The sequence below is a fragment of the Hypanus sabinus genome, chromosome 10, assembly GCF_030144855.1.
Source record: "Hypanus sabinus isolate sHypSab1 chromosome 10, sHypSab1.hap1, whole genome shotgun sequence".
Classification (NCBI taxonomy): Eukaryota; Metazoa; Chordata; class Chondrichthyes; order Myliobatiformes; family Dasyatidae; genus Hypanus; species Hypanus sabinus.
The window spans coordinates 140,327,028-140,353,852 of record NC_082715.1 but is presented as its reverse complement, the minus strand read 5'-3'; the positions used below and the strand labels follow the sequence as shown (position 1 = coordinate 140,353,852).

Sequence of the window (26,825 nt, the reverse complement as noted above, 5' to 3'; positions counted from 1 at the left end):
CTGCCATCACAGATGTTTCAAGAGTTTTGCCCCCAATTTTATTTATTTTTGTTTAGAAATTGAGTGTGGACCAGGCCTTTCTGGCCTATTGAGCCACATGGTCCAGCAACCCACCTATTTAACTCTAACCTAATCACAGGACAATTTATAATGGCCAATTAACTTTCAAACCAGTATGAATTTGGATTGTGGGAAGAAAGCGAGGCACCCGGAGGAAACCCATGTGTCATGGGGAGAACGTACCAACTCCTTACGGTTGTGACCGGAATTGAACCCTGAACTCCTGACGCTCTGTGCTCACAATACCAGGATTTTTTCCTGTTTCTGTAGTATACCTCCTGGACAATTAACTAGGAAGTATTCAGAAAGGCTTATATTTGCATTAAACATCATGCCTGGTTTTTGATGCATTAAGTGGAGACCCCAAACCAGCCGCTTCGGTATATTAAGCTCATCAGCCATGGTTGGCAGCTCATCAAGGAGGAGGAAAACTCTGGTCTCAAATCTCCGCTGCCTTGCCGCTACACCCACTCATGGGGAAGGCTTTGGGAGTAAACCCCGAGGGAAAATCCGAAGCTGGAGTCCCATTGAGTTCAATGCTGACTGGCAACTCCTGCGACGCCACTGGTGCCAAATGGTATCGGTCTCTGTCGTCTCTTGAATTCATCAGCTGCGAGGAGAGGGGGAGCCTGCCGCATGGACAACAGCTTGCCCTCCATATTGTACTGCCCTGGCTTCCATTTAACAGAGACATCTAGGACAGAACATTCACGGTTGACCCTGACCAATGGAGGACCTTGAAAAAACATACACTCAGAAACACAAGAGATTCTGCAGATGCTGGAAATCTTATGCAATGCACACGAAATGCTGGAGGAACGCAGCAGGCCAGGCAGCATCCATGAACAGTCGACGTTTCGGGTGATGACCCTTCGTGAGGACTGAAAATGAAGGGAGAAGAAGCCACAAGAAGGTGGGTGAGGGGAAAATGTACAAGTGGGCAGGTGACAGGTGAGAGCAGGTGTGGGGGGGTGTGGCAGGGGGGATGAAGTAAGAAGCTGGGTGGTGATGGGTGGAAGAGGTTAAGGGCTGAAGAAGGAGGAATCTGGAATCTAGGAGAGGACCATGGGAGAAAGGAATGTAGGAAGGGCATGTGAAGAAGGTTCAGGCATGCATTTGAACCTCCCGACTTCATTTTCCTTCTTTTGGATTTAGATTTACAATGTATTTAATTCTTACATCCATCCTACAATGTAAGGGAGTGGTGGTAGGACTCCGTCCCAATGTACAGACATGTGAACTTAAAAGTCTAATAGATCGTGGAAAGAAGCTGTTCTGTAGTCTGCTGGTGCTGGCTTTAATGCTGCTGCAGAGTTTGCCAGACAGAAGCAGCTGAAACAGTTTATGGTTGGGGTGACTGGTGTCTCTGATGATCTCCTTTCTGCAGCTGCTGCTATGAATGTCCTCAATAGGGGGAAGTTCACATCTATAGATGCACTGGGCTGTCCCTACCACTCTCTGCAGGGCCCAGTGATCAAGGTTGTCGCAACAATATATTTGGGCAGCCTTTTATGTTTATGAGGAATAAGACTCTAACCTGTTAACCCCTTATTAGTTCCAGAAACATAAGCTATTAACTTACTCCAGTGTGCCTCTGGTTTGAGCAAACGGGGAGCATCTTGATCTGTTCGATCTTGTGCTCACCTGACTGGCAGACACACAGTACACTTCCAGCAGAGGTCAGTGTAGAGCAGTTGAGGATGGTTCTCTGGTGCCCTCAGACCCCACTCCTGTTAGGCCATCTCAGCTCACTATCTAGCCTGGGTCTAATGGCCTGAATGATCCGAGTTTTTTTTTCTTGTTAACCCCCTCAACAGCAAAACCACACATAGACGTGAAAGTTAAGCACTGACATGAAGGAATTTAGCAGGTCAGGCAGCAGAGGGTTTAAGCCGAAATGTTAGCTATTTATTCATTTCCATAGATGCTGTCTGATCTGCTGAGTTCCTCCAGAATTCTGTGTGTGTTACTCTCGATTTCCAACATCTGCAAAATCATTTGTGTTTATGGACATGAAGGCACCTGCCTAGCTGAATATTGTTCAAAATACACCAGATCCTGTATTAGATCAATTTCATGGTTTTGTCTTCCTTCCACTTGTCCTGTTGAAGGGTCTTGGCCCAAACCATCCCCTGTTTATTCTCCTCTATAGATGCTACCTGACCTGCTGAGTTTTCCAGCATTTTGTGTGTGTACCTCTGGACTTCCAGCATCTGCAGAACCTCTTGTGTTTAATTATCCCGTTCTCCTTTCCACTTGGGACGTTAAAAAGTTTTGAATCTTCAATCGGTGGGATGGCAAAGCCCTGCCATTAGCCGGGGGAATGGTACCGCTCATCACCCAGCGCCGAATTGACTAAGTTGTAACAAAGGTCATGACAGGTCAGGACTGGCACAGCGTTTATCTCCCTTTCCAATGAGAGAGAGGCAGCAGCTATTTATAGGTACTGAAGTGGCGGTGTTGTAATAGGCCCCGAGAAGTGTGACTTGACTCGTCACTGGCTCAAGGTTCTTGTGGCCGATTTCAATTTTCCATCGGAGCCTTTTGATAAAAGAAGGAATATTACAATGGGCGAAGAAGTGCCCAGCTGGGAACTGCAGAGGGCCAAGAACGACCCCAAAACTTTGGTGTACACCAGGAGGAGGGGGTATGACATTACCAGGAACCCGCATCTCAACAAGGTAAAAGTCAGGCACGGGGCGGGGGGCGGGCAGTTCCGGGGAGCCGGTTCGGCGGCGCTGCATCGGGGCAAGGTGCCTGGGTTGTCAGGTGTCTGCGCTGTGTCCCTAAATGGAAAAGGCCTGTGGTTTGCCAAAGCAATTGGTTCAGGCTTGTCTCCCGTGGGCTGGGCTGCTCGCTGCACATTTCCCTGTTGTGATTTCCACCTCATCCTAGCGGCGAAGGAGGCTGCCTCACGGTCGGGCGTAGATTAACCTCGCTCCCGGTAATGTGAGCGCGGCTCCCGAGTTGTGCGCGGTCAGAGACGATGCCTCCGCAAAGCTGGGGAGGGATGTTTACGGCCAGAAACACTCGACCTTTCACCTCCCCAGTCAAGAAGAAGCAGACTGCAAAGGCAATATAAAATCAGCGGCGGCTTCGCGTGTTCCCCAGCGAGGCAGCGCCCACTCCCAGGGTTTAGGCGTTGGTTGCGGCTTTGCAAATGTTCCGAATTCCAAGTCCCGTGGCAAATTCACTTAATGCTGTCTGGGTACGTTATGTTTCCAGCTTTAGAACAGAGATGAGGAAGAATTTCTTTAGCCAGAGAGCGGTGAATCTGTGAAATTCACTGTTAAAAAGGAAGGCAATTCATTGAGTATATTTAAAGCGGTTGGTAGGTTCTTCATTAGTCAGGGTGTCAAAGGTTACTACGAGAAGGCAGAAGAATGGTGCAGAGAGATAATAAATCAGCCTTGATGGAATAGCAGAGCTGACTGGGTGGGCTGAATGGCCTAATTGTATGTCTTATAAAATGATTTGTCAGTCACTGTGATCGCCATATATTTAGGGGCGAGAAGATAAACCCGGGTATGGTCTGAGATCATTTCATAGTTGCATTGCCAGTCTGCAGTTTTAATTGCATTTTTAAAAATGTTACACACCCATTAGATTCAAGATTATGCCTTTTCCAGTACAGAAGTGTAAAGGATTCAAAGTAGACTTATTATCACATTTCATGTGCCCTGTAGTTTGTTTTCTTGCGGGGCATTCACAGTAAATCTGAGAAACACAATGGAATCCAGGAAAGACTGTGCCCAACAGGACAAACAATCAATGTGCAGAAAGATAATGAACTCTGCCAGTACAAAAAGGCCAACAACAATAATAAAATACCAAGTAGGATGAAATGATTGTTACTCCAGATATAATGCAGTACAAGAAACAACACAGTAAGATAAGGAACACTAGTTTAAAAAAAACACCCAAAATAAATACAAGATAGCTTGCTTGCACAGGTTGATAGTGTGCTCAAGGAGTGAATTAAATTAAATTAAATATCTAAATGGGAAATCCATTCCATTTCCTGCAGTCAAAACTTTGAAAGTAAGATCTATCCCAAGGGCTTTGGATTTTTAATCTTTAACTTAAATTGCTGAGCGTTCCTTTGGAACTGGGCAGGGATCCTGTATTCGCTCGTGTTGGGAAGTTTCCTAAATGTGTACAGTCAAGGAGTCTGAATATAAGGTCTTTGACCTGAAACGTTGACTGTTTCACTTCCCACAGATGCAGCCTGACCTGCTGAGAGTTTCTTGCATCTTCTGATTTCCACTCGCCCCCGCCCCCTTTCCCCAGATTTCCAGCACCTGTAACTTTTTAACAAACGCAATAGATTCTGCAGGTGCTGCAAATCCATTAAAATGCTGGAGGTCTAGCAACGTATCTGGAAATGGATGAGATTGGCTGAGACCCTTTATCAGGACTGCAAAGGAAGGGGAACGTGCCAGAATAAGAAGGTGGGGAGAGGGAAAGTACAAGGGTGTTAGTTGGAGCCAGGTGAATGGGGAAGGGGGGGGAATGAAGTGAAAAGCTGGGAAGTGATAGGAAAAGGCAAAGTGCTGGAGAAGAAGGAATCTGATTGAGCAGAATGGACCATGGGTGAAAGGGAAGGAAAAGGAGCACCAGAGGGAGATGGTGGAGAAGGGAGGAGGAGAGATAAGGGGCCAGAGTGGACATCTGAAGAAGAGGGAGGGGTAAAGGGGGAAAAAAATTACCTGAAGGAGAGATCAATGTCCATGCCATCAGGTTGGAGGCTCTTTAATTTGATTTCACTGAAAGTTATCCAGTGTGTTCATCTTGTTTAAGAAACTGCTTTAACTCTTTTCTCTTGGAATGTCTGCAGATACTAGTAAAACAAAATTTGAACAACTTCTGATTTTTTTTTTCCCTCCCTGCAACATTAAAGGGAATAGTTTAATTCTGCTGATACCATGGACTCCTTGAAAGAGACGGCCAATATTTGCCCTTCCATCATCTCCCTCACCATAGTACTGTATGTTCAATTCTCCTTGTACCCTCTTACACCTCACAGTTTAGGGAATGAGTGTTGCATCAAAACTCATGCCTTGTGCATCTAGCATCCTTGTCCAAGCCTGTGCCTCTGGTAGTGTGGGTCTTAGAGTCCAGACATGCCTCCAGCAATCAACAATCAGGTTCCAATTCATTTATTGATCACATGTACATCAAGACATGACCCAAGGGAGTGCTTCCAGTGGCAACAGGGCATGCCCACCAAGTTTTCACAACCTAAGGTTGTGCTGGGAGCAGCTTGCAAGTATCGCCCCACATTCAAAGGAAGTCACGAAGATGATTCCAGGACTGAATGGCTTGTCATATGAAGAGCATTTGATGGCTCTGGGCCTTGTATTCACTAGAGTTCAGAAGAGCGAGGGGTGACCTCATTGAAACCTATTGGATGGTGAAAGGCCTCCATAGAGTGGATGTGGAGAGGATGTTTCCTGTGCTGGGAGAGTCTATGACCAGAGGACAGACATAGTTTCAGAATAGAGGGGTGGCCTTTTAGAATGGAGATGAGCAATTTCTTCAGCCAGAGAGTGTTGAATCTGTGGAATTTGTTGCCACAGGCAGCTGTGGAGGAGGAAGAGTATTCACCGGATGGTAGAGGTATCTATATTCATGGTGTTAGGTTGGAGGCTACCCAGATGGAATATGAGGAGTTGCTCCTCCAACCTGAGTGTGGCCTCATCGTGACAGTCGAGGATTGGCATGTCGGAATGGGAAGTCAAATTGAGTGGTTACTGGGAAATCTCAACTTTTGTGGGATATTTAAAAAATATCGACCTTCAGTTTGGAAGACCAGATGCTATATATTTGTTTTTGTGCATAAAGCATGAAACATATCTTTTGGATTATTTCATTTCAAATGCCAATTATTTCAAGAGCTAGGTTAATAAATTGTTGTCAACAGCTTGTACTTCGGCCATCAATCTGTTCTGTGATGGCAATGATTTCAAGTTTGCAAAGATTCTTACTATGTGTAGATTATATAGGATGTGTTTCATCAATATTGCTGAAAGAAGTGGGTTCTTTAGCTTGCAAAAACTTAGTGGAATGAAACTTTGTTTCAATTTCATTCTTGAACAGCATTTCACTGATCGTTCCCAGTGCGGAATTTTATGTGATTGGAGGAAAGCGTAGGTAGTTTCTTTTATACGGAGTGGTGGGTGTGTGCAAGGCACTGTCAGGGGAAGCAGAGTCGGATACATTGGGGACGTTTAAGAAACTTGTAGACAGACAAATGGATGAAAGGAAAAGGGAGGGATAAGTGGGAAGGAAGGGTTAGATTGGTCTTGGATTAAGTTTAAAGGTCAGCACAACCTTGTGGGCTGTAGAACACTACTTAACAGTATAGGCTTTATGTACTGAATATACTCCATAGAATTTAAATTTTTATTTTCTAATGTAATGTGTTTGTCTTTGAGACTTGTTTTAGTATGACTTAGAAACATCTGCATTTGATCTGCCAATTATCGGTGACTCCGCAATGAGTCGTCGAGTGATACAGCACAGAAACGGGCCCTTCAGCCCAACTGGTCTATGCTGACCACAGCGTCCTCTCTGCTAGTCTCAGTTGCCTGCATTCAACGCATAACCCTACAATTTCCTCTCCTCCACGTACCCAGGAGCATGCTTATCGGGCATCGATTTGTGTAGTTGTGTGTCTGACTTGGGAGTGTGATCCTGTTCTGGCTGGTACTTGTTCCCAACCACGGAAAACAATTAAGGCGGCAGCTCAACTTGTGGCTATTTATTTCTTTGTTTATTTTTTTTTGCAATTACTGCCCCTCGAACATCAGGCTCCTGAACCAGTGTGGATAACTTCACTCACCCAAACTCTGAGCTGATTCCATGACTTATGCACTCTCTCTCAAGGACTCTACAATGCAAGTTCTCAATATTATTCATTATGGTCTTGCTTTTCTGTTTGTATTTGCAGCTTGTTGTCTGTTGCACGTTGGTTGTCTTGCTGTGCGTGGCTTTTTACTGATTCTGTTGTGTTTCTTTGTATTTACTGTGAATGCCCGCAGGAAAATGAATCTCCAGGTACTGTATGTACTTTGACAGTAACTTCGCATGTTAATGGAGCAGTTAGATTCAAATATGAACTCCAGGAGCAGTGGAGTTACTAAAGATCAGCAGAAAATGAATTCAGATTTCTTTGTACCTTGTTGATGGAACTGAAAATGATTAGCTTAATTTGTCACATGTACACCGAAGCATGCAGTGAAATGCATTGTTTGCGTTAATGCCCTACACTGCCTGATGATATGCTGGAGGCTACCTGCAATGTTTCCAGCACCAACACAGAATGACATAAACACCATAAGTCAGCAAGTTGTGTTGTCCTGTCTCCGCTCTGGCTGTGAAAGGGGATGCCCCTTTTCCCCCCCTTTGTTAGGCAGAGCGCCCGTGGTATGTCGAGTTGTTGGGTGAGCAATTGGTTTTTGTTGTACTGCAGATCATGGTCTTTATTGGGGGGGCTTGTTTGGTGGATGGAGGGTGCTGATGCTTGTTTTTCTGCAGAAAGGAGTGGGGGAAGGGCTTTGCTGCTTGTGTGGGAGGGGGAGTAGGGGGGGTTTGGGTTCTAATGTTTTAACCGTTTAATTCCTCAGGGCACTTATGTTTTTGTGGTTGTCTGTGAAGAACAAGAATTTCAGGATGTATATTGTATATGTTTCTCGAATATTAAGTGGAACTATTGGATGCCTGCAGCTTACTCACCCTAACCCATAGTCTTCTTGGAATGTCGGAGCATGCAAAGGAAGCCCAGGCAGTCAAAGGGTGAATGTGCAAACTCCTGATGGACAGTGGCGGGAATTGAACTCTGACATCGTAAAACGTTACGCTAAGCTGCCATTCTTCCCTGGAAGTCTGCTCTTCAAATGAAAGCCTTTCAGAATTTTGAAATTGCTCCAGTGTGAACTCGTTGACTGCAGTCCTGCTGAATCCAGTTTATTTTAACACCCTGTCCCATTCCTCCTTGGGAGAGGAGCACGAAGTTCCCACCTTTGTGTAGCGATGTGCTCTGTTCCCTGTTAATAGGCAGCCCCTTTGGCTAGTTTTTTGGGAGGTTCGCACAAATTCTAGACTCTGTCAATTTACCACCTTTCCTGTAACGGATTCAAAAGACCATCAGACCCTGGTAGTTGACACCACCACTCCAAAGCTTGCCTAACATTAGGCTTTGACCTGCCCCTGTTTTGCTAATAATTCATCCTCACACACTTCCTTCACCACACGACTATCACTTGGACTAATTCTGATGGCTTCTGTTCCCCAGTTTGATTTATTACTTTGGCACAGCCACAAAGTTCTTTTTAACCACTTGATCAGTTCTTTACGATCACAGAGCATGTGAAATGTTATTGTGTTAATCCTTCCTTGAAGCTGTAAGCATTTTAGGAAAGACAGGTGTCACAAATGCCTTTCATGCCATGATTCTCCCCCCTTCCCTCCCCTTTCCTGTTCCTTTTCAGAGCTTTCGCATGGTTGGATGCATGGAAAAGGCACAAATGTGAAGGAGGGAGGAGGAAGTCTTTCATTTAGACGTATTTCACATTCCTTTCAGGATGCATCGATGTGGTTCAGAATCGGGTTTATCATCACCGGTATATGTGGTGAAATGTGTTGTTTTGCAGCTGCAGTACAGGGAAAGACATAATAAAGTGGCCGCCGGGTATACTTTTTAAATCCCTTCTGCACCTAATAAAGTAGCGACTGAGTGTATGTTTGCAGACTTCTGCGGCTGTAGCCCGTCCACTTCACGGATCTGCGTGTTGTGTTTTCAGAGATGCTCTTCTACACACTACTGTTGTGACGTGTGGTTATTTGAGTTGCTTTCTCCTCCGGTCAGCTTGGACCACTGGCCATTCTCCTCTGACCTTTCTCGCCCACAGAGCTGCTGCTCACCGGATGTTTTTTGTTCTCTTTCTCGCACCGTTCTCTGTGAACTCTCGAGATCTTTTTCCGCGTGTAGTGGAATTAGGCCGTTCGGCCCATCAAGTCTGCTCTGCCATTCCAGCAAGGCTGGTCTATTACCTCTCTCTACCCCGTCCCCCTGCTTTTCCCGTAACCTTTGATACACTGACTAATCAAGAACCTATCAATCTCTGCTTTAAGTACATGCAGTGCCTTGGCTTCCACAGCCATCTGTGGCAATGAATTCCACAGATTCACCACCCTCTGGCTAAATAAATTCCTCCTTATCTATTCTAATCAGACAGGCTGTGCCCTCTGGCCCTAGACACCGTATGTATATTTAAGTATTTCATGAGGGTGTACATATAAGTATTTCACTTGGTTTCTGAATCACAGCTTGTAATTTCTGTTCCTTTGCTCCCTTGCCAATAAGATTAAAAGTCTTCCCAAAACAGCTAAAAGCATTTCTCCATTGAGTATTCCTTCAGCCAGTTTTCCCAAGAGGCTGTCTGACATTCACTGCCTGAGAATCTGACCTGGTCCAGCATTTGCTCATGGACTGTCTGTCCCAGTCCCATCAGGGAGGAGGCTCCGTAGCATCCATCCACTCAGACTCAAAACAGTTATTGTTCCCAAGCAGTATGGCTGCTGTTGGCAACACCTCCACCACTTTACCATTCGCTGTCAGAGCCACCTTGTGTACAGATTCCCCTGTACCTCGCTTCACTTTATGATCATTCAGTCAATCTACCTTGTGTACTTATAGAGGCATAGAAAAGTACAGCACAGAAATAGGCCCTTCAGCCCATCTAGTCTGTGCTGAAGCCATTTAAACTGCCTACTCCCATCGACCTGTACTGGGACCATAGCCCTCCATACCCCTACCATTACTGTATCTACCCAAACTTCTCAAACGTTGACATCAAGCTCGCATGCACCACATGTTCTGGCAGCTCATTCCACGTTCTCTTGCCCCTCTGACTGAAGTTGTTTCCCCTCATGTTCCCCTTAAAACTTTTCACCTTCCGCTCTTAACCCATGACTACTACTTTTCATCCCATCCGACCTCAGTGGAAAAAGCCAACTTGCTTTCACCCTCATAATTTTGTATACCTCTATCAAATCTCCTGTCTTCTACATTCCAAGGAATAAAGTCCTAACCTAGTCAATCTTTCCTTGGAACTCAGGTCCTCCAGACCTGGTAGCATCCTTGCAGATCTGTTTCTACTCTTCCAGTCTTAGTTGTATCTTTCCTGTAGGAGGTGACCACACTGGCACAAAATACACCGAGCTGGGTCTCACCCTTGTCTTGTACAACATAAACCTGACATCCCATCTCCTGAACTGAGTACTTTGTATTTATTGTGGTTATTGTGATCTTTATTTTTAGTGCATATTTTAATATGCTACACTGGATCTGGAGTAACAATTATTTCATTCTCCGCTTACATGTATGTACTGGAAATGACATTAAACAATCTTGAAGCATTAGCAATAGAATAAAGCCAATCTAGCCCCAAGCTGCAGATCGCTGGACATCAAATGACAAATGTATCCTAATCCTTTTAGGCATAGTTAAGACACCAGTTCCCGAAAGATAGTGCATTTTGACCCACACAAACTCTTCTCTTTATGTGGCTCTCTCCATTTATCTCTGGATAATTTTGCTAGTAAGAGTGCTTTCTTTCATTATCAATCAGAGATCAAAAATGAATTCCTTGATCTTTGAGATGTAATGGAACGTGGTCTTCAATTCCAGTATTTGTTTGATGTTTCAGAAGATTGGTCTTTGGGGAATTTGAGCGCTTTTCACGATATAGCAAAAACAAAGGAGCTGCTTGTGGAATACAGGGGGAATGGAGACAGGCTAACCGCTATTGACATTAATGGATCTGGGTTATGAGGGGGCGAACAGCTTTAAGTTCCTCAGTATAAGCATCACTGAGGATCTCATGTGATCTGTGGTGGGGGGGGGGGAGGGAAGCACAGCAGCACTTCTTTCACCTCAGTCAGTTGAAGGAGTTTGGCATGACTCATCAAATCCTAAAGAACTTTCTACAGGGGCACAATTGAGAGCATCCTGACTGGCTGCGTCACTGCCTGGTATGGGAACTGTACTTCCCTCAATCGCAGGACTCTGCAGAGAGTGGTGCGGACAGCCCAGCGCATCTGTAGATGTGAACTTCCCACTATTCAGGACATTTACAAAGATGGGTGTGTAAAAAGGGCCCAAAGGATCATTGGGGACCAAGTCACCCCAACAACGAACCATTCCAGCTGCTACCATCTGGGAAACGGTACAGCAGCATAAAAGCCAGGACCAACAGGCTCCGGGACAGCTTCTTCAACCAGGCCATCAGACTGATTAATTCATGCTGATACAATTGTAGTTCTATGCTATATTGACAGTCCTGTTGTATATATTATGTATTACAAATTACTGTAAATTGCACACTGTGCATTTAGTCGGAGAAGTAATGTAAAGATTTTTATTCATGTATGTGAAGGATGTAAGAAATAAAGTTATATTGAATTGGTAGCCTTTGGGAAGGCTTCACCTTCTAGTCAATATGGGGGGGGGGAAATATACTTTTTGACGTGATCTTGTATCTACACTCAGCAGCCATTTTATTAGGTATACATGCTCATTAATGTAAATAGCTCATCAGCCAATCATGTGGCAGCAACTCAGTGCATAAAAGCATGCAGACATAGTCGAGAGGTTCAGTTATTGTTCAGATCAAACATCAGAATGGGGAAGAAATGTGATCTAAGTGACTTTGACCGTGGTATGATTGTTGGTGCCCGACGCAGTGGTTTAACTATCATAAAAACTGCTGATTTTCTAGGATCTTCGCACACTCCATGCTCCAGAGTTTACAGGGAATGCTGCAAGAAACTTGGAAAAAGTCAAGTGAGTGGCAATTCTGTGGGCAAAAGTCTGTTGTTAATGAGAGGGGTTAGAGGAGAATGGCCAGTCTGGTTCAAGCTGACAGGAGGGTGACAGTAAGTCAAATAACCACATGTTACAACAATGGTGTGCAGAATGCACAACACATTGAAGCTTGAAGCGGGTGGGCTACAGCAGCCGAGGGCCATGTACATACAGTACACTAAGAGACAACTTTATTAGGTACAGGAGGTAACTAATAAAGTGGTCACTGAGTATAGTGCTCAACCTCCAAATACTTGAAAGAGCTTGTTCATCACGCAGCAAGATCTGGTGTCTAGTCTCAAGCTTCATATTCCTGTTTGGAATTTTCTTTCAAGTTGAGTCCGCTGGAGGCTGACAAAGGGCTGTCCTGGGATTAGAAGGACTGTGTGTATGGGAGGGAGGGAGGGATGAAAGGGGCTTGCTGATCTGTTGCTCATTCTGTACTGTTTTGTTGAGCTCTGTGTTGTGTTGCTTTGTATTTATGACTGGCTAGTCCCAGCTCCAATGCCTATTAAATTTTGCTGGCGACACCGGAACCAAAGGTGTTGATGAATCAGCTTATCGGAGGGAGATTGAAAATGGGATTGGGTGGTGCCACAGCAACCTCTCACTCATTGGCAGCAAGATCAAGGAGCTGATGATTGACTTCAGGAGGAGGAGCCAGTCCTCGTTGGGGGATCGGAGGTGGAGAGGTTCAGCAACTTTTAATTCCTCAGTGTTAACATTTCAGAGGACCTGTGCTGGGTCTGGCGTGCAAGAGCCGTTATGAAGAAAGCATGGCAGCACCTCTACTTCCTTAGAAGTTGGTGAAGGTTTGGTAGGTCATCTCAAACTTTGACAGCTGTAGATGCCTGCAAGAAGCTGAATTTCAGGGTTGTGTATGGTGACATATACGTACTTTGACATAACTTTGAACTTTGTTCAGCCGAGCATCGTGGGACTGTTCTGGTGGGGCTGGAACGTGTGGTGATACCTATGGCCCCCCCCCCCCACGCATATCCTTCAGTGTTGGTTGTTAAGGCATGTTTCAACGTACATGGGTTAAATCTGAATCTACTCCCTTCCCAAATCCAAAAATAAATCTATCCGTGCCTTGAGTACACTTAATGGTAGAGGACCCACGCACGGTTCTGTGAGGTGGGGAATCTGAAAGGTTTACTGCCTTCAAGGGTGGAAATTGGACTTCAGTTTGGTTTTAACTGTTTGACGCTGCTTGTATTTTCTCCTCCATTTGGGCTTCGCCAGCAGAGGAAACACCCTGGTATCTACATTGCATGAAACACCCTCAGTCCTAAATGTGTTGATGAGTTTTGGGCCTGTAGTTGAGTTTACCAAAGTTCAAGTTTATTGTTATTCAAACAGGCACACACACACACGTGCTGCAAAACGAACCATCGTTCCTGCGGGTCCAAGTTGTAAAGCACACTACATTCAGTCTCACGCATACAGTCACAAAAATAATCAGCATGTGTCCGAGTGGCATGTATCAACATACTGCTGCCGCAAAGCAAGTTTCTCGACATATGCCCGAGGTATTCGACCTGATTCTGATTCGCTCTGACAATAAAACAAGCAGTAGTAGTGTGAATGTGTGAAATGGCAGCAAAGATGAAAAGTGACCAGTACAAGATGAGAGTGTGTCTGTGAGTTGGGGAGTGGGTAGGTGAGGGGGGGGGGGCATCATTCCAACTGTAAGGACCTAAGGGATTTCAAAAAGGAAGTGCCATCTACTTCGACACTGGAAGTACAGTCGGCCCTCCTTATCCACAGGGGATTGGTTCCGAGACCCCCCCCCCGCGGATACCAAAAAACGCGGATGCTCAAGTCCCTTATTTAACCTGACTCAGTGCGGTGGTCTTTAGGACCCAGCAGAGCCCCGGACTTAACATATCTCCGTGCGGTGGACATTAGGACCCGGCGGTGCAGCTCTGAATCCGCAGTGTTTCTGTTCATGAAAGTAATCACGATTGGAAAATAAGGTGGAAGTAATAAAGCGATTGGAAAGAGGTGAAACGCCATCGGTCATTGGAAAAGCGTTAGGCTACAGTCGGTCAATGATTGGAACAATTTTAATGGAGCATGTGAAAGGCCCTGCCCCGATGAAAGCTACAATTATAACTAGGCAACGCAGTGGTTTAATTATTGAAATATGTATGTTTCTTAAGGGTTTTATATGCATAGAAAGGTAAAATATATACTATATACTAAGAAAAACGTTTGACTAACTGACACTAAATAATACTGGATGTACCTATTCCGACTTCAAATCCGACTTAAAGACGGACTCAGGAACGGAACTTGTTCATAACCCGGGGACTGTCTGTACTTTTAAGTCATTTCTAGATTATTTATAATACCTAATACAACTTAAGTCCTATGTAAATATAAACCCCATTTCCAGAAAAGTTGGGATATTTTCCAAAATGCAATTAAAAACAAAAATCTGTGATATATTAATTCACGTGAACCCTTATTTAACTGACAAAAGTACAAAGAAAAGATTTTCAATAGTTTACTGACCAACTTAATTGTATTTTGTAAATATACACAAAATTAGAATTTGATGGCTGCAACACACTCAACAAAAGTTGGGACGGAATTAAAATAAGATTGAAAAGTGCACAGAATATTCAAGTAACACCGGTTTGGAAGACTCCACATTAAGCAGGCTAATTGGTAGCAGGTGAGGTATCATGACTGGGTATAAAAGTAGTGTCCATCAAAGGCTCAGTCTTTGCAAGCAAGGATGGGTCGTGGCTCACCCCTTTGTGCCAAATTTCATGAGAGAATTGTTAGTCAGTTCAAAAGGAACATTTCTCAATGCAAGATTGCAGAGAATTTAGGTCTTTCAACATCTACATCTATTGTGAAAAGATTCAGAGAATTCAGAGACATCTCAGTGTGTAAAGGACAAGGTTGGAAACCACTGTTGAATGCATGTGATCTTTGAGCCGTCAGGCGGCACTGTGTAAGAAACCGTCATGCTACTGTGACAATTATAGCCACCTGGGTTCGGGCGTACTTCGGAAAACCATTGTCACTTAACACAGTCTGTTGCTGCATCCAAAAATGCAACTTGAAACTGTATTACGCAAGGAGGAAGCCATACATCAACTCTATGCAGAAACGCCGGCGAGTTCTCTGGGCCCGAGCTCATCTCAGATGGACCGAAAGACTGTGGAACCGTGTGCTGTGGTCAGATGAGTCCACATTTCAGCTAGTTTTCGGAAAAAACGGGCGTCGAGTTCTCTGTGCCAAAGATGAAAATGACCATCCTGATTGTTATCAGTGAAAGGTGCAAAAGCCAGCATCTGTGATGGTAGGGGGGTGCATCAGTGCCCATGGCATGGGTGAGTTGCATGTATGTGAAGGTACCATTGACTCTGAGGCGTATATTAGGATTTTAGAGAGACGTAAGTTGCCATCAAGGCGACATCTCTTCCTGGGACGTCCATGCCAATGCCAGACCACATTCTGCACGGGCTACAACAGCGTGGCTTTGTAGACACAGAGTGTGTGCGCTTGACTGGCCTGCTGCCAGTCCAGATCTATCTCCTATAGAAAATGTATGGCGCATCATGAAGAGGAGAATCAGACAACGGAGATCACAGACTGTTGAGCAGCTGAAGTCTTATATCAAGGAAGAATGGGCAAAATTTCCAATTGCAAATCTACTACAATTAGTATCCTCAGTTCCAAAACGATTAAAAAGTGTTATTGAAAGGAAAGGTGATGTAACACAATGGTAAACCTGCCTCTGTCCCAACTTTTGTTGAGTGTGTTGCAGCCATCAAATTCTAAATTTGTGTATATTTACAAAATACAATTAAGTTGGTCAGTAAGCTATTGAAAATCTTTGTACTTTTGTCAGTTAAAAAAGGGTTCACGTGAATTAACATATCACAGATTTTTGTTTTTATTGCATTTTGGAAAATATCCCAACTTTTCTGGAAATGGGGTTTGTAGTTATACTGTATTGTTTAGGGAATAATGACAAGAAAAAATAGTCTGTCTGTACATGCTCAAACAACGAGTGCTAGAGAGAGAACTTCCGGGGTTTCCCGATCCGCAGTTGGTTGAATCCGTGCATGCGGAATCCATGGATGAGTAGGGCCGACTGTATTACACTGATTTGGTACTGAATGAATTTGAACTGTGTATACCAGCTTGCTGGGTATAGAGTGGTCTGTTCCAGTTGGATGTTGCTTTATGTGGAATACAGTCCCGAGTTTGTAACTTGCTGTAATCTGCACTTCAAGTTCATGTTTATTATCATCTGCCTGTACTTTGAGCAAATGAGAAAACACTCTTGACCACGGTGCACCCACAGAACATGTTGTACATCACACAGCACATAAAACAAAATATTACCATAAATAATTTCATAAACTATAACTTAAAAATACATGTGAAGCGTGCGCACACAGGCAGACAGCACTCTGTCCTAGTGTTGAGGCCTGGGCGATGACAGGATATCTATTTGTCTCGCTGCCTGAGGGAAGAGGCTGTTACCCAGTCTGCTAGCCCTAGTCCTGATGCTCCTGTACCTCCTACCTGATGGTAGTGAGGTCAAAGAGATTGTGGGATGGGTGGAAGCAATTTTTTTTTAACCATATAACCATATAACAATTACAGCATGGAAACAGGCCATCTTGGCCCTTCTAGTCCGTGCCGACGCTTACACTCACCTAGTCCCACTGGCCCGCACTCAGCCCATAAGCCTCCATTCCTTTCCTATCCATATACCTATTCAATTTTACTTTAAATGACAATACCGAACCTGCCTCTACCACTTCTACTGGAAGCTCATTCCACACAGTTACCACTCTCTGAGTAAAGAAATACCCCCTCGTGTTACCCTTAAACTTTTGCCCCCTAACTCTCAAATCATGTCCTCCTCTTGTTTGAATCACCCCTACTCTCAATGGAAAAAGCCTATCCACGCCAACTCGATCTATCTCCCTCATTATTTTAAATACCTCTATCAAGTCCCCCCTCAACCTTCTACGCTCCAAAGAATAAAGACCTAACTTGTTCAACCTTTCCTTTACTTGGGTGCTGAAACCCAGGTCACATTCTCGTAAATCTTCTCTGTACTCTCTCTGTTTTGTTGATATCTTTCCTATAATTCGGAGACCAGAACTCTTCACAATTCACAAGGCTAATTCGGCCTTACCAATGTCCTGTACAATTTTAACATTACATCCCAACTCCTATACTCAATGCTCTGATTTATAAAGGCCAGCATACCAAAAGCTTTCTTCACCACCCTATCCACATGAGATTCCACCTTCAGGGAACTATGCACCATTCTTCCTAGATCACTCTGTTCTACTGCATTCTTCAATGCCCTACCATTTACCATGTATGTCCTATTTGGATTATTCCTACCAAAATGTAGCACCTCACACTTATCAGCATTAAACTCCATCTGCCATTGTTCAGCCCACTCTTCTAACTGGCCTAAATCTCTCTGCAAGCTTTGAAAACCTACTTCATTATCCACAACACCTCCTTCCTTAGTATCATCTGCATACTTACTAATCCAATTTACCACCCCATCATCCAGATCATTAATGTATATGACAAACAACATTGGACCCAGTACAGATCCCTGAGGCACACCACTAGTCACCGGCCTCCAACCTGACAATCAGTTATCCACCACTACTCTCTGGCATCTCTCATCTAGCCACTGTTGAATCCATTTTACTACTTCAATATTAATACCTAACGATTGAACCTTCCTAACTAATCTTCCATGCGGAACCTTGTCAAAGGCCTTACTGAAGTCCATATAGACAACATCCCACTGCTTTACTCTCGTCAACTTTCCTCGTAACCTCTTCAAAAAATTCAATAAGATTTGCCAAACATGACCTTCCATGCACAAATCCATGCTGACTATTCCTAATCAAATCCTGTCTATCCAGATAATTATATATACCATCTCTAAGAATACTTTCCATTAATTTACCCACCACTGACATCAAACTGACAGGCCTATAATTGCCAGGTTTACTCCTAGAACCCTTTTTAAACAATGGAACCACATGAGCAATATGCCAATCCTCCAGCACCATCCCTGTTTCTAATGACATTTGAAATACTTCTGTCAGAGCCCCTGCTATTTCTACACTAATTTCCCTCAAGGTCCTATGGAATATCCTGTCAGGAGCCGGAGATTTATCCACTTTTATATTCCTTAAAAGAGCCAATACTTCCTCCTCTTTAATTGTCATAGTTTCCATAACTTTCCTACTTGTTTCCCTTACCTTACACAATTTAATATCCTTCTCCTTCGTGAATATAATTCAATATCTTTCTCCTTAGTGAATACTAAGGAGAAGGATATTGAATTTTTTTTTTGCAACTCTGTTTACAAGGCTCCCAGTAAACATCACAAATAGTGGGAGGGAGACCCTGGCGATCCCCTCAGTGTTTTTCTTTACTGTGCGCTGTAGGGCTTTGCAGCCTGTTTCCACACCACACAACGTAGCTGGCAACAATCACAGATGCAGAGGATAAAATGAGCAATATGCTGTAAAAACTTCTGAACTCTGATTTTTAAAAACACAGGACTTGTTTTAGTTTCTCATTAGTTTCTTAAATGAACATAGTTCCTAACATGAAGTACTGTGCTTGTGGCTTTTTTCAAGTTCAGACTTTTGAGTATATGCTTAGCATTTTGTGTGATTTGCCTACACTAAATGTATGAAGAGCGGTGCCCTTCTCTAGTTTTTAGCACAGTGCTGGCAAAGTCTGCTGGAAAACTGTTCTGAACTTGCAAAAACTCATTTTTGTTTTGCAAACCAAAAGACAAATATGGTCTAACAAATAGGATCTTAGTCCTGTTGAGCATAGTCGTTAAGTATTTCCCACCAGATTGTGCTAAGTTTTGCATGCTCAAGTATATTGTCCTTTCAGTCATACGCGTGTATACTGTCAAATGAACCAAAGTTCCTCTGGACCGAAGGGCACAACACAGTAGATATAACTCACACACAACACAAAGTAATATTGTCACAAATAAATTAACAGATAATAAGGTGTATTTATGACAAAAGTGAAGTAGAAAACAGTATAATGCTAAAATGCTACTGCTGCTTCAAGTGATGAGACCTGGGTGGTGTCAGGGAGTAGTCTCAGACTGGGGAAAGAAGAGGTTTCCCATCCTAACAGTCCTTGTCCTAATGTTATGACACCTCCTGCTAGATGGTGGGGTGGGAAGGGGTTGTCAAAGATGTGTTTGTACACATTTTTAAATGTATCAAATTTTCCAATCTCTAAGTATTTCTAATTGAAATTCGAATCCCAAGACCTTAAGATTCAGGAGCTGAATTAGGCCATTTGGCCCAATCAAGTCTGCTCAGCCATTTCATCATGGCTGATCCAGTTTTCTCCTCAGCCCCATTTTCCTACAAGCAAACTTGGCCTCCACAGCTGCCTGTGGCAAAGAATTCCACAGTTTCACCAGTCTCTGGCTAAAGAAATGCCTTGTCATCTCTGTTCTAAAAGGATGTTCCTCTATTCTGAGGCTGTGTCCTCAGGTCTTGGACTCTCCCCCCATAGAAATTGTCCCTTCCACATCCACCTTATCAAGGCCTTTCAGCATTCTATAGGTTTCAATGAGGTCACCTCTCATTCTTTTGAATTCTAGTGAATACAGGCCCCAAACCATCACAAGCTCTTTGTATGGCAAGCTATTCAATCCTGGAATTATTTTTTGCAAAATTCCTTTGAACTCTCCAATTTAAGCACATCCGTTCTTGGATAAGGAGCCCAAACCTGCTCACAATACTCCAAACGAGGCCTCACCAGTGCTTTATGAATTTTTGACATGACATCCTTGTTTTTTATGTTCTAGTCCTCTTGAAATGAATGCTAACATAATGTTTGCCTTCCTCTCCACAGACTCCACCTGCAAATTAATCTTTAGGGAATCCTGTACCTCAATCCAAACTCCCTTTGCACCTCAGGTTTTTGTATGTTCTCCATTTATAAAATGGTCAACCCTTTCATTTCTTCTGCCAAAGTGTGCGACCATACACTTCCCGTCATTGTATTCAATCTGCCATCTCTTTGTCCATTCTGCAAGTCCTTCTGTAGCCTCTCTACTTCCTCAAAATTACCTGCCCCTCCACCTATTTTCATATTTTCTGCAAACTTTGCAGCAGAGCCATCATCCAGATCATTTGCATATAACGTATAATGAATCTGTCACCACACTTGCTCTGTGGAACACCTCCAGTCACCAGCCAACCAGCCAGCCTTTATTCCCACTCTTTGCCACCTGCCAGTCAGCCACTGCTTTATGCATGCTGCAATCCTTCCTCTAATATCATGGGTTCCTAGCTTGTAAGCAGCCTCACGCGTGGCACCTTGTCAAAGGCCTTCTGTAAATTCAAGTACACAACATCCATCAATTCTCCATTGTCTATCGTGCTTCTTACTACTTCAAAGAATTCCAAACAATTCTTACCCTTGAGGAAACAATGCCAACTACAGCCTATTTTATCATGTGCTTCCAAGTATTCTGAGACCTCATCCTTAATAATCAATTTCAATATCTTCCCAACCACTATGGTCAGACTAACTGGCCCATTGTTTCTTTTCTTCTGCCTCTCTCCCTATGCCTCCACAATCTCTTCACCCAGCTCTTTCACATCTCTGGTTTATACACCTTCTGGTCCGGGTGATTATCTAACTTTCAATTTCCCAAAAACGTTCTCCGTAGTAATGGCAACTTCATACATTTTATGTCCCCTGAACCTGGAACTTCCACCATACTGCTAGTGTCTTCTACCGTGAAGACTGATATCAAATACTTACTCAGTTCTTCTGCTATTTCATTGTCCCCCATTCCACCTCCCCAGCATCGTTTTCCAGCAATGCAATATCCACCTTTGCCTCTCTTTTACACTTTATGTATCCTTTTGAACATTATCAGCTAGCTTACTTTCGTGTTCTGTCTTTATCTCCTTAATGACTTTTTTAGTTAGCTTCTGTTGGTTTTTAAGCTTCCCAATCCTCTTAACTACCAACCGGTTTTTGCTCTATTATATGCCCTGTCTTTGGCTTTAACTTCTCTTGTTACCTTCTCTTCTATATATATCCTGTGCCTTCCAAATTACTTCCAGATATTCCAGCCATTGCTATTCTGCTGTCATCCTGCCTGTGTTCTTTTCCAATCAGTTCTGGCCGACTCCTTTCTCATGCCTCCTGTAATTCCCTTTACTCCAAATTATTACTGATACATCTGACCTTGGCTTCTTCTCAAACTTCAGGTGAATTCAATCATATTATGATCTCTTTCCCCCCAGGGTTCTTTTATATGCCCTCTCTTTGGCTTTATGTTGGCATTGACTTCTCCTGTTAGCTGTAGTTATGTCATCTTTCCTTCGGAATACTTTTTCTGCTTTGGGATGTATATATCCAGTGCTTTCTGAATTGCTTCCTGAAACTCCAGCCATTGCTGCTCTGCCATCATTCCTGCCAGTTTTCTTTTCCAGTCAATTCTGGCCACCTCCTCTCTCATGCCTCTGTAATTCCCTTTACTCCACTGTAATACTGATACATCTGACCTTAGCTTCTCTTTCTCAAATCTCAGGTGAATATGATCATATTATGATCACTTGTAATCCAGCATCAACCTGGTCCCCCATGAGTATTGTCACATTGCCCTTTTGGCATGCATTTTCTATCTCCCATTGTAATTTGTAGACCACATCCTTACTACTGTTTGAGGGTCTGAATACAACTCCCATCAGAGTATTTTTACCCTTGCAGTTCCTTAGCTCTATCCACAATGAATCAACACCTTCTACCGCAATGTTATCTCTTTCTAATGATTTGATTTAAATTTTTACCAACAGCAATGCCACCCCTCTACCTTCTTGCCTGTCCTTTTGATACAATGTGTATCTTGGACATTGAGCTCCCAGCTATAATCTTTCAGCCATGATTCAGAGATGTGTACAACAACATACCTGCCAATCTGTAACTGTGCTGCAAGTTCATCTACCTGATACAATACAAATACTTTATTGTCACCAAACAATTGATACTAGAGCGTATAATCATCACAGTGATATTTGTTTCTGCGCTTCGCGCTCCCTGAAGTACAAATCAAAGTAAATATAATAAAAAATTAAATTATAAATCATAATTAGAAAATAGAAAAGGGAAAGTATGGGAGTGCAAGTCAGGTCCGGATATTTGGAAGGTACGGCCCAGATCCGGGTCAGGATCTGTTCAGCAGTCTTATCACAGTTGGAAAGAAGCTGTTCCCAAATCTGGCCGTACGTATCTTCAAGCTCCTGAACCTTCTCCCGGAGGGAAGTGGGACAAAAAGTGTGTTGGCTGGTTGGGACTTGTCTGTCATACTGTGTGCATTCAGGTACAACACCTTCAGTCCTGCATTCACCCTTTGATTTTTGTCTGCTGTTTACATTGTAACTAATCCTGCTGACTGCAGTTTTGCCCCATCTCCAGGGTCTCGGTCTGAAACTTTGACTAACTCTTTTCCATAGATGCTGCCTGGCCTGCTGAGTTCCTCCAGCAGTGAGTGTGTGTGAGAGTGTGAGTGTGTTCTTTACTAAGTGGAAATACAACTTATTGTCAGTGTGTTTATGTCACCATATACCACCCTGAGATTCATTCACAGCAAAATAAACGTGACGAATTCTTTGGGCCTGTGCAGGCGCTGGAGAACGTTGGGGTCTGAGGGTTCCAGAGCAGCTGAATTGGTAAATTGTTTTACAAGAATTATTGATTGTTTTTCTCGAGCAACCCATTCTTTGTAACATGGTCTCCTGATGCTTTGTGTTTAAACTTCTAGAGTTTATTTTGATAGGCTGGGGGATTTCATGTTAATTTGTATTATTTAAGGATACCTGATTAACACTTATCGCTGGGTCCTAGTTTTGAGAATATTACTTCTTGTGCCAATTTTCTTTTGCAATTATTATAAATTAACATAACAATTACAGCACAGAAACAGGACATCTCGGCCCTCCTAGTCCGTGCCAACACTTACTCTCACCTAGTCCCACTGGCCCGCACTTAGCCCGTAACCCTCCATTCATTTCCTGTCCATATACCTATCCAATTTTACTTTAAATGACAATACTGAACCTGCCTCTATCACTTCTACTGGAAGCTCATTCCACACAGCTACCACTCTGAGTAAAGGATTTCCCCCTTGTGTTACCCTTAAACTTTTGCCCTCTAACTCTCAAATCATGTCCTCCTGTTGTTTGAATCACCCCTACTCTCAATGGAAAAAGCCTATCCACGTCAACTCGATCTATCCCCCTCATTATTTTAAATACCTCTATCAAGTCCCCCCTCAACCTTCTACGCTCCAAAGAATAAAGACCTAACTTGTTCAACCTTTCCCTGTAACTTAGGTGCTGAAACCCAGGTAACATTCTAGTAAATCTTCTCTGTACTCTCTATTTTGTTGATATCTTTCCTATAAATTGTCTCTACATGAGTACTTTTCCTCTGCACTTGGTTTCTGTCAGTTAAGAAATACGATAGAACTTATTTAAACAAAGGCTGACAAAAAAATTGCAAAAAAAGCTGTGCAAATGAAACAATAAATAAAACTGAGAACGTGAGTGGTAGAGTCCTTGAAAAGGAGTCTATAGATTGTAGAATTGGTTCTGATTTGTGTAGTTATCCACACTGCTACAGAAGCTTGATGATTGTAGGGTAATAATTGTTTCTGAAACTGGTGCTCACTTTCTTTCAAACCCAGTCAGCTGACTACTTCTCCTCACCGGACCTGTTATGATTAACTATGCTATTTTGACTTCCTTAATTCTTTAATGGGTCTGTAAATCTAATTTTGGTTCTGCAGAGAGGAAAAATAACTGTAGTTTTCCCAGATCTAGCAATCTCCTGCTTCATTCAACTTTTTTTGGCTCCTATTTCAAACCATTCACAGGGAGAACATACAGACAGCTTACAGGCGGTGGCGGGAATTGAACCTGGGTTGCTGGGCCTGTGATAGTGTGCGCTAACAGCTACGCTTCTGAGACACACAATGTATTCCCATGCCATTTCTTCTGAAGGCACTAATCATCATGGAGATGGTTTAAAGGTAAAATTCAGTGGTTGTCAGAACTATGAAATACTGGAATCACTCGGGTGTGGGCAATGTTTGTGGAGAAAAGTGTAGAGTTACTGTTTTTTCTCAATGTTCTGACGCAAACATTGTTAGGGCCGAGGAACTTTCGAACATATTGGTCATTAGTTTATTAGTCTCAGTGGAAAAACTTTGTTCTGTACGTTCCCACAGTAAACATAATAAACAAAGCGAAAAGCAATAAGAGTGTAGAATGGGCTGCACCATAGCAAAGAAGTCAACACAATGCTTTACAGCACTGCCTATAAGATCGGGTTTGACTTCTGTCAGTGTCTGTAAGGAATTTGCACATTCTCCTTGTGACCATGTAGGATTCCTCTGGGTGTACAGGTTTCCTCCCACATTCCACAGTTGGCGTTAGTGAGATGGGAGCGTGCGATTTTTGGCGCTGGAAGGATGCTTTGTTGTGGGCTGCCCAGCACAATCCTCGCTGAATAGGTTTGAGGCTTCACGGTATGACGAATAAGCTAATCTAAATTTCTAGTCATTGTCTACTGTAAAATGTAAGTAGGCAATACAGTTCACGTCCATGTTGAGGTAGATTGAGAGATTGAAAATTATCCTTATTGTATAAGGATATGCAATCACAAAAGCAGGATCAAAATTGTCCTTGAACCTGGCAGTGCTTGTTTTCAAACTTTTCTATCTTTTGGCTGATGGGGGGACAACATTCACGCTTGTTCTGCCGAACAGCTGCTTGATCGGGGTCTAAAAACAAGAGATGCTGCAGATGCTAGAAATCCAGAGCAACACACACAAAATGCTGGAGAAACTCAGCAGGTCAGGCAGCGTCGACTGGGGGAACTAAACAGTTGATATTTCAGTCTGAGACCCTTCATTAGGACTGGAGAAGGGGGGAAGAAGGCAGAATAAGAGGGGGGAGGGGAAGGAGAACAAGCTTGACATGATAAGTGAGACCAGGTGAGGAGCAAGATGGGTGGGCATGGCAGGTCTGCCTGGACCGACCCCTAGCCCCTCTTCCGAGGGTACATTCATGCCCAGGTGTCTGAGAGGGATCATGCCATCACCATGGGTACAGTGGAGGGGGGGATTTCTGGGAATGGTGGGACCCCCAGGGAATTGACTGTTTTATAGACAGTAATAATTATATTTTGATTTGAATTTGTTTCCCTGTCTTGTAAGTATTTGGCATTTGTATTTGGTGTGGTTTTGTGTGAATAAACCTTTTTGTATTTTTGAGAAGCAAAAAAAAAGATGGGTGGGTAAATTGCCTCTTCGCTCTCTTCTATATCCATCCTGTAATGAGGTGACCAGAATTGAAGACAATATTCCGCGTGTGGTCCCTCCAGGGTCTTATAGAGCTGCAACGTTATCTCACGGCTCTTGAGCGCAATCCCTGACTGACGAAAGCCAACACACCATATGCCGCCTTAACAACTCTGTGAACTTGTGTGAGATCTGTGGATGTGAACCCCAAGATTGCTCGGCTCCTCCACACTGCTAAGAATCCTGCCATTAACTCTGTATTCTGCCTTGAAGTTTGACCTTCTAAAGTGAATCTTTGGAGTGAAGGAGTTTGAGAAGTGACTTGAGAATGAGGCACAGTTAGTGGAGAGCTAGCACTTCCTCTGAGGGCAAAAGTTATTACTGGGGGGCATAACTTTAAGGTGATTGGTGGAAAGTATAGGGGGTCAGAACAGTGGATGCGTGGAACACCCTGCCACGGATGGTGGTAGAGGCAAAAACACTAGGGACATTTAAGAAACTATTAGATAGGCACATGTCTCCTCGGTAGAGATCGTTAAGAGCACCAGATTGCTTGGGGTTCACCTGGCGGAGAATCTCACCTGGTCCCTCAACACCAGCTCCATAGCAAAGAAAGCCCAGCAGCGTCTCTACTTCCTGCGAAGGCTGAGGAAAGTCCATCTCCCACCCCACCCGCACCTTCATCACATTCTACAGGGGTTGTATTGAGAGCATCCTGAGCAGCTGCATCACTGCCTGGTTCAGAAATTGCACTGTCTCGGATCGCAAGACCCTGCAGTGGATAGTGAGGTCAGGTGAGATCATCGGGGTCTCTCTTCCTGCTATCAGGGACATTTACACCACACGCTGCATCTGCAAAGCAAACAGCATTAAGAACCCCTCATGCAAACTCCTCTCCCTCCTGCCATCTGGGAAAAGGCATTTGGGCTCTCATGACCAGACTATGTAATAGTTTCTTCTCCCAAGCTACCAGGCTCCTCAATACCCAGAGCCTGGACTGACACTAACTTACTGCCCTCTACTGTGCCTGTTGTCTTGTTTATTATTTATTGTAATGCCTGAACTGTTTTGTGCACTTTATGCAGTCCTGGGTAGGTCTGTAGTCTAATGTAGTTTTTTTTTCTGTGTTGTTTTCACGTAGTTCAGTGTAGTTTTTGTACTGTTTCATGTAGCACCATGGTCCTGAAAAACATCTTGGTTTTACTATTGTTACGTATCCCGTAACTGGATAACTTACCAGCAAAGATAGAGAGGTCTGTTGAAGTCTGTTGTCACTATTTTCAAACGTTTTATTCGTAAAGGGACACAAAAGTAGGGTTAATACATACATTCAGATAGTGCACATTGTCAACACTCAATCTAAAGCGCGGGTATATTAATAATTATCATTATTAAATGAGCTCTGCTGATGTCTAGGGGTTAATAGATTGTCCGTTGGAAATATAAAAGTCACTCAGAAAGTCTGCTGGCCTCAGCCCTTTGAAAATCGCTGGGTTTTTCGTGGGGCGACCGAGA

The 26,825-nt window shown here is 43.5% G+C and overlaps 1 protein-coding gene across 3 annotated transcripts in view; it reads left to right on the top strand.

The window, feature by feature from the left end:
• The first annotated feature begins 2,505 nt into the window (after positions 1 to 2,505).
• The window catches only part of me1 (malic enzyme 1, NADP(+)-dependent, cytosolic), a 467,654-nt gene continuing 443,334 nt past the window's right edge, over positions 2,506 to 26,825 (top strand). The window contains exon 1 of one of the 3 annotated variants that reach the window (XM_059983100.1): positions 2,506 to 2,741. In XM_059983100.1, the coding sequence (XP_059839083.1) occupies positions 2,628 to 2,741 (114 nt within the window). In that variant the 5' untranslated portion in view covers positions 2,506 to 2,627. Of the gene's footprint in view, positions 2,742 to 6,940; positions 6,960 to 7,363; positions 7,506 to 26,825 lie in introns of those variants that run through there. The other 2 variants (XM_059983103.1, XM_059983101.1) reach the window with 2 other exon arrangements.